This window comes from Lathyrus oleraceus, chromosome 4, assembly GCF_024323335.1.
Source record: "Lathyrus oleraceus cultivar Zhongwan6 chromosome 4, CAAS_Psat_ZW6_1.0, whole genome shotgun sequence".
NCBI classification, from domain to species: Eukaryota; Viridiplantae; Streptophyta; class Magnoliopsida; order Fabales; family Fabaceae; genus Lathyrus; species Lathyrus oleraceus.
The window spans coordinates 31,954,437-31,962,604 of record NC_066582.1 but is presented as its reverse complement, the minus strand read 5'-3'; the positions used below and the strand labels follow the sequence as shown (position 1 = coordinate 31,962,604).

The 8,168-nt window shown below is 35.0% G+C and overlaps 1 protein-coding gene across 1 annotated transcript; it reads left to right on the top strand.

Moving 5' to 3' along the window:
• Positions 1–204: 204 nt before the first annotated feature.
• On the top strand, positions 205–4,344 carry LOC127138617 (protein trichome birefringence-like 5). The gene is made up of 5 exons (XM_051065097.1): positions 205–828; positions 2,329–2,521; positions 2,781–2,974; positions 3,281–3,439; positions 3,525–4,344. The coding sequence occupies exons 1-5, from the start codon at positions 329–331 to the stop codon at positions 3,856–3,858; spliced, it is 1,380 nt and encodes a 459-aa protein (XP_050921054.1). The 5' UTR covers positions 205–328; the 3' UTR covers positions 3,859–4,344.
• The last annotated feature ends 3,824 nt before the right edge of the window (positions 4,345–8,168 follow it).

Sequence of the window (8,168 nt, the reverse complement as noted above, 5' to 3'; positions counted from 1 at the left end):
GACTAAAACACTAAGTTTAACCTATTTATTTTAATAATTAGAATAATTTTAAAAACAAAAACATACTATTTAATTTAATAATATGAATCAAACAAATATTAAAAAAAAAGAAAAAAAGAAATCAAACAAGTGACAGTTAAAAATTTACTAGAAAAACACAAGAGAAGAAATCAAATCAGAAAGAAAACCACTTACATATATAAAAGTAGGAAAAAAAGACATTTAAGATCTAGTTAAACTCTTAACTATTCAAAGTCTTAATTTATCAAATTTAATGAAGAAGAAAAACGTCCAAATCCAGAACCCATATGAATGAACATGACTGAAAATGCTTCCCCAGAATAAGCGTTACACTGTTGCGACGCTATTCTTTCTCGCATTGTTCGTTCTCTTCTTCTTCTTCTACTCCTTCTTCTTCTTCTTCTTCAACAGAACCACTCTTCAACCTGCTCTCTCTTATGCTTCAGATCTCTATATTCAAGTCAAACCTTCTCCTATCCTCTCTCCTCCTCCCCCTCCGCCACCGCATCAACCACCACCTCCGCCGCCGCAATTCTCCTCCACCACTTCCAGTTCCGGTGCCGGTGTCAGTGTCGCTGATCACGAATCTGTTGATGTTACTGATTCCGAGAATGCTGATGATGCAGGTCTAGGATTGAAGGGATGCGATTTGTACACGGGAACATGGGTGGAGGATGAAAATTATCCGATATATGAAATAGGTTCTTGCCCTTACGTCGATGAGGCTTATGATTGCAAAAACAACGGAAGGAGTGATACTCGTTATACGCAATGGCGGTGGAAACCTTATGGTTGTGATCTTCCAAGGTTTGTATATCTCTCTAACGCGTTTCTTAAGTTTCGTTTGTTCTTTGGAATGTGCAATGCTTTTCGCCTATTTGCGGGTAGCTGTGTTTATGTTTGATTAGTTGTAACAATTCATTTCTTCATTGTTACTTTGGTAACTAGAACAGAAGTAATTTGGTTTGGTTTGGTTTGGTTTATGGCCACTACATGCTACTCTATTGTTATGTGGTGCTACTAGATACTAATTTGTGTTAGTTTCTACTGGGGCGGAAACTGATTTTGATTAGATTTGTTCCATTCTGGAACTAGAATTAGAGGTGGACTCTTGGTACGGTGGTATAGATCACCGGTGCGGTTGTGTGGGGTGCACATGCAAGGGCGGCTGTGCGGGGTGCACATGCAAGGTTAGCAAGTCAATAAGAGAATGAAGCGAAATGTTTGAGTGAGATGGATTCTCTTATATAATGGGAGCGGTTAAAACCGTCAACAAGGAGGGCGGCACGCTGTGCGGACAGCTGTCTGATTGATCTGTACAGTGGATGGCACATCAGAGGATGGAGTTACCTACTTTAGATGAGGATGGTGGAACACTTGTTACTCGCGCGTGCTTCCTGTACCTCGCCTTTGGGCCTTTTGTTTTGGGTCTTGTGAACAACTCAGATCAAGATTGATTTTAGTTAAATGTGAATATAAGATAAATTGATTAATATTATGTGCACATGGTAGTGAGTTGAACAATAAATTTGAGTGTGAAAATCATGTTTGAAGATTAAAACTACTATTCGTATGTTTGAAGATAAAACTACCAACAGTTTTAGAGTTAAAACCAATTCTAGAACCTCCAATTATACCAAAATCAATTTTAAGTTTCCAGAATCACTTTTGACGCTCCATTTCATATGTGATATGATTCAACTTTTGATGATCAAAATGTCTTATTGAGAATGTCGTTTTTAAGATTTAATGCGTCAGAGAAGGCTGTTAGTAGGTTTTAAATAGCAGTCGCGGTCGTTTAAAGGCTTTCGCGATTCCAGTCGGTACAGGTGTTATGACACTGATTGCGGTCGTCGCGGTGTGATTTAACCACAATTTGTTCTTTAACATAAACACGGTGAATAACGGCATCGGTATTGGGTATCGGTATCGGCAGGTCGCAGACCTTTTCTAAAACCTCTGTTACAAATTTAAAGGAAAACTGAAAAGCATGTTCAACTAATTAGCTTGTTCCTGTAAAACACTGGTTTTTGGTAGAGCAGTTTTTCGGAAGTATCAATTCTATTTGTAGAAATATTTTTAAACTTGTTGGGACAATTTGGAAAGTTTCAAACATAGCTTCTGTTGATATGGTGAGAAAAGTTGAGTTCTGTCTAGCAAATGACAAAAATAGCCAAAGAGTCATACATAATGCAATAGTGTTTTTCAAACAGCTACCTTTTGCTGTTCATCTGTTTGTTAGTAGTTTATTGAAAAGTTAGTTATTTTTTTATGTTCTTCATTCACTTTTTTCACATATTACTGTAGGTTTAGTGCCAAGGACTTTTTGGCAAGACTGAGAGGTAAAAACCTAATGCTGGTAGGAGATTCTATGAACCGAAACCAATTTGAGTCCATTCTGTGCATACTTCGTGAAGGCCTGCACAATAAGAGCAGAATGTATGAGATACATGGTCATAAAATAACAAAAGGAAGAGGCTACTTTATTTTCAAATTTGAGGTAATTTTCCATCTTTTCTTGCATATCTAGATTCATGCAAGCGCCAATTACATGGCCTACTTTATATGGTTTTCTTCTAGAATTTTTTTTCAGTCATCTATTCACTTTCTTTGTAAGTTTGTCTCTTCCAAGATTTTATTGGCGGGATAAAAATTGTTTGCAAATTCTAATCCAGTCTCTGCCATTATATAATTTTGTTTCTTCTAAGCTTTTGAATCGCTGCATTTCATTATGCTAAGCTTTTGAAACACTTGAGCAGGACTATAATTGTACAGTGTCATTTGTGAGATCTCATTTCCTTGTGAGGGAGGGAGTTCGCTTGAATGCACAAGGGAGTTCAAATCCTACATTATCAATAGATCGAATTGACAAGACATCTAACCGTTGGAAGAGGGCTGACATTCTCGTCTTCAACACCGGGCACTGGTGGGCTCATGGAAAAACTGCTCGAGGGTTAGGATACAATTATTTCGTATTTTGTATTTTGATTGATTTATGCATTCAAATTGCATACGCTCAATTTTGGAAACTAGTTGTGCGAGTATATTTGTCTTCTCCATGTTTATTGAACTCTAATACGGTTAAGTAATGTCAGCATTCATTCACATAATTGCCTCACAGGATTATTGACCTGTTTATGTAACATCTCTTAACAGTGAATGTTCCCATACATAAAAGTATAACACCACGAGAACAATATTCCTAGTTATATTATATAAAAGTATGTATCAAGAGAGTGACAGTACATGATTTGTGCAGAATAAATTATTATAAAGAAGGCGATTATCTATATCCAAAATTTGATCAAGTTGAGGCATACAGAAAGGCTATCATGACGTGGGGAAAATGGATTGACAATAATATCAATCCAAAAACGCAGACTGTCTACTATCGTGGATATTCTTCTGCTCATTTCAGGTATCAATGTTTTTTTTAGATATTTTTCTGTTGCATAAATTCCTTGTCCTTAAGTCATATCATATTGCTGATGAATCTTTGACAGAGGTGGAGACTGGGACTCAGGTGGATCATGCAACGGTGAAACTGAACCGGTTTTGAATGGGTCCATCTTGAATAACTATCCATTGAAAATGAAGATAGTGGAAGAAGTGATTCAGAGAATGAAGATTCCAGTAAAGTTGTTAAATGTCACAAGGCTGACTAATTTCCGCAAGGATGGCCACCCATCTGTCTATAGCAAGAGCTTAGTGGATGGAAAGAAAGTCTCCACGAGGCGGCAAGACTGCAGTCATTGGTGTCTTCCCGGGGTCCCTGATGCATGGAATGAACTCATTTACGCCACTTTGGTTTTACAGCAAACAAATTCAAGGAATTGACTCAGACACTTCTCTTTGAAAAAGTTTATTTTCTGTGTGGGAGAAAATAGAAGTAAAAAAGAGAAAAGGTGTATTGAGGATAGTGAAAAGTGTACCTTTAGTTCTATACCTTGACAATGACAATTGTTCTAACATGAAAGAATCAACAGGTTTTTCATTGATGGTTGAATTCACACGCCATGAAGTCAGCAGAATCAGGATTCATTTCATCCATTGGATCATGATCTCTTTGTTTGCTTGATGTGAAAATCCTTTGGATAAGCTTATTCATCAAGTTTCTCTTACATGTTAGAAGAATATAGATAAATTAACCAGACTTTGGGGTGTAGGATTGAACCTTAACAGATTTTGATGTTCTGTAACTTTTTTTATATCGATGATCATGAATTTACCGCTACAGATACATGTTCTCTTGTATTGAACAATGCTTATGCAAATGATATGACTGACCATGAAGATATGCACATGATTAAGGTTAGTGACGTAGATGAACATTGTGAAAGGTAGGGTGAATTTTGGGGTATGACACTATGCAAAATTTGATATTTTGCTAGATTGATAGTTGGTTTGTTATCAATTTGTAGCTTGACTGGCCTTTTAATACAATTTTTAATTCATTTAGAATTGACTCCATCCATATGACTTGACATGCAACATAAAATCTAGCTATGTACTCTAACTCGCATGATGAAAGAGGCATAACTAGTTATTTTAGCACCAATAAATTGGTCAATCAAGGAACTAAAAGTAGTATACTTTTGTTCTTCTTTTATCCATGTTATCATCACATTGATATTCATCAGAGTAGAAAATGATCTATGCATCAAAGTTCCACATTGATATTCATCTGAGTAGAAAATGATCTATGCATCAAAGTTCTTTGCAAATGTTGGAAACAAAATTCCATAGTCCACTGTGCCCCTATTAAACCTCAACACTTTTCTAGTTGCAATCATATGAGTTCTCATTGCATCATCATTAAACTTGATCACCAAACCAACAAAAAAATAAATGAGCGGCATGCTATTACATATATATCTTAGAGAACCAACAATCTGTTTGAAAATCATGGAGTCCACCTTTCCTTCCTTGTCTCTTTTCTCTAGATCGGGATTTGCTTCAATAGGTGTTGTTGCAGGGGTATATTTTTTCATCTTAAACTATTTGATTATTTCACCAACATACTTTCTCTATTTTAGAATCAATCCTCTCGAGGTGTTAATAATTTCCATTCTTTAGAAATAAGATAACATGCATATACCAGTCATCTCAAATTTTGACATCATGAGATCCTTCAATCTCTTTACCTCAGATTTGTTGCTCCCATTCACAAGTAAGTCATCAACATATAAGTATATCTAAATTATACTTGATGTTGTCTGATGCACATACACACCTTACTCAGTCATGCATTTCTTGAAGCCCAATTGCAATATAAATCCATCTATTATCTTGTTCCAAACTCTAGGTACTCGTTTAATGCCATAAAGTGCTTCGTTTAGCATATACACCACTTATTTGTTGTCTTTGATTTCAAATCATGGTGGTTGAATGAAAATACCACTTCCTCAGTTGACCAATTTAAGAATGTTGACTTGACATCTAAGCGGAACATGGACCATTCCCTTGCATTTCATATGGCTATCATAAGCCTAATTGTCCCATTTCTGGATACAAGAGCATAAACATCTAAATAGTCTAGACATTATCTATGAAGGAAACCTATAACAACTAACTTGACCTTGTGCTCTCTAATTGATCCATCTGGGTTGTGTTTCAACTTGAACACCCACTTTACTTTTATAGCATTCTTATCAAATGAAAATTATATTAGCTCTTATGTATTGTTTATTTCAATTGCAACTAGTTGTTCTTTCCTAGGCATTTCAATACCTTGTTCATCAAGGCTTCATGATGGATGATGGGCTCAACATTTTCCATTAGTACCTTATGAACCAAATCACCTACTTGAAGCTTTAGAGTGTGAAAGAGACAGAGTGTGAATGTTCGCATGATCGTGTCTGTTTGAGTGATCATTGTTTTGTATAAACATATGATTGTTTTTCTAAAGTAGTATGACTAAATCACACACTCAATAGAACTATTTTGTGAAGCACCTGTTTTTCAAATAAAATCACCTAAAATGTTTTTGGAGCATATATAGATGATTTGAGAACTGTCAGATTGATTAGGGAAAGTTTTGAACTACCTAATCAATTAAGCCAAGTACCTAATTGATTAGATAAGAAAAAAACAAGTCTATAACAAATTATGACAGTGCCTTAATGAATGATAATGACTATCTATCAAAATCTTCCAAACTGGGCCCGAATAATCAATTATTTATGGTACCTAATCGATTAGACTTAGGACCTAATATATTAGGTGAGTTAATTTTGCCCATGGTTTGGTTCCTTTTTTAAAACATCCTTTGACCTATAAATAGAGACTTTACTTTCATTTCTTTTCATTCAAAAAATATGGTGATATTGTTCTATTCCAACCTCACGTACTCAATTTGTGTTCTTAGCTCCAAAGTCAAGAAGCATCCCATGCAACTGAGCCTTAAAGAGTTCGCTTAAGTTTGAAACGTTCCTTGCAACAACCAAGTGTATGAAGAAAGTGTAGGAGGTAATGAATTTAACTATGATCTAGGTTCTAATTACTTTTTTATTGATAAAACCTCCCTCATTCCCACTCCCTTCACTATTATCTTGATATGCCAGGATATTCAATTAATCCACTGTACGATGAATCATGTTCTCTTTCCAAGAAAGATAAACACTAGCCACATAAATAGACCAGGAATACCTCTAGTTTGGTTTTGGGAAAGAGAGTTGAGAAAAATTGGCCAATGTTATGATTCATCATATGATGGATAGCAAAAACAAAAACACGACTTTACCATGCAACAAACTAGTCTAAAAAGTCCTGACATATTCTGGCTACAATTTGGAGGAAGAGGAATCAAAGATCAGAGGATTAATATAGGAAAGAGCACCATGAATTATATGAGGTACATAATTAAAGATAAGTAAATCCTTTCTCTACCTCCAAAGGTGCCACCAAGAGCAAGGCAACAAGTAGCGAGCAATAGCCTTCCTCCTTCTTCCTCAAATATCCTCAACGACATCTGTGAAGACCAACAATTGATGATAGGGATCCATAGGAGTAAAAATTAAAAGCTTTTTCACCTCATCAAAAAACTATAAAAATCCAATCTCATATCTCTAATTATGTTCAGTAAGGAAGATGATGAAGAGGAAAACTAGTTTTTTGCTTAATTGTTCTTGCTTTGTTGCTTTTATGTGTTTTTCCTTTATTGTTGTAATTTACGTCTTGTACTTTTAATTATAGTTTTTCAATTAAATAAAAAAAATTCTTTTCTCTTTCTTAAATTTTTGATCTACGTGCTTGCATATTTAAATATCTTTCATGCATCTTTACTCGCCTTTTTTATTATTACAAAGGTGGGAGAAGTATATTTTCATAAGGAGTAGAGTATACTCTTTACTCATGTGAGGGAGAGATTAAACACTTTAATTTTTCATCTATCTATTTTTCTTTTACCACTTCCCTAAGAGATGCATCATCATCATCAAAAAGGGGGAGAATGTAGAACTATGTGCTTGTAAGTTTAGAAAGTGATCAAAGCTCAGAAAGATATGCCTAGCTCGGATAAAAACGTGGTTTTGATTATGAAAAGATCCAAAGATGTAACATCCTTTAAAGGTAATTTGGTGATAATAACCAGTAAGTGTTAAATCTGGTTCAACAAGTCAAAAGATGCACAAGATAGTTGACCAAGCTATTCCTTCAAATAAAGTTGAAGAATTAAGGTTTTATGACCACCAATGATATCCTCCGATGATGGCATATGACTTGAAGATATCTCAAGCTTCATCCACAAGAAGATTAGAATGAATTTCTCATATGATTGGTATATATGGAAAAAGACTTAAAGTTTCAGAGTGTGAAAGATGGGAAGTGTGAAAGCTTGCATGATCGTGCATGTCTGAGTGGTTAATGTTTTGTAAAAATACAAGGAAATTTTGGTAAATTAGTATGGCTAAATCAAACATTCACTAAACTAGTTTTGAAGTCTCTATTTTTTAAATAAAATCACCTAAAATGTTTTTGGAGCATAACTAGATTATTTGAGAACTCTCATATTGATTAGGGCAAGTTTTTGAACTACCTAATCGATTAGATAAGGAAAAAATAAGTCTATAATCGATTATGATAGTGCCTTAACGAATGATAACGACTCTCTATCAAAACCTTCCAAATTGGGCTTAAAGAACCAATTA

What these genes read in the sequence shown, in the direction of transcription:
- LOC127138617 (XM_051065097.1), top strand. Translation starts at nt 329, where the DNA reads ATGCTTCCCCAGAATAAGCGTTACACTGTTGCGACGCTATTCTTTCTC. An exon ending in ACTTTATTTTCAAATTTGAG is followed by an intron (nt 2,522 to 2,780) that starts GTAATTTTCCAT and finishes ACACTTGAGCAG; the next exon opens with GACTATAATTGTACAGTGTC. An exon ending in TATTCTTCTGCTCATTTCAG is followed by an intron (nt 3,440 to 3,524) that starts GTATCAATGTTT and finishes AATCTTTGACAG; the next exon opens with AGGTGGAGACTGGGACTCAG.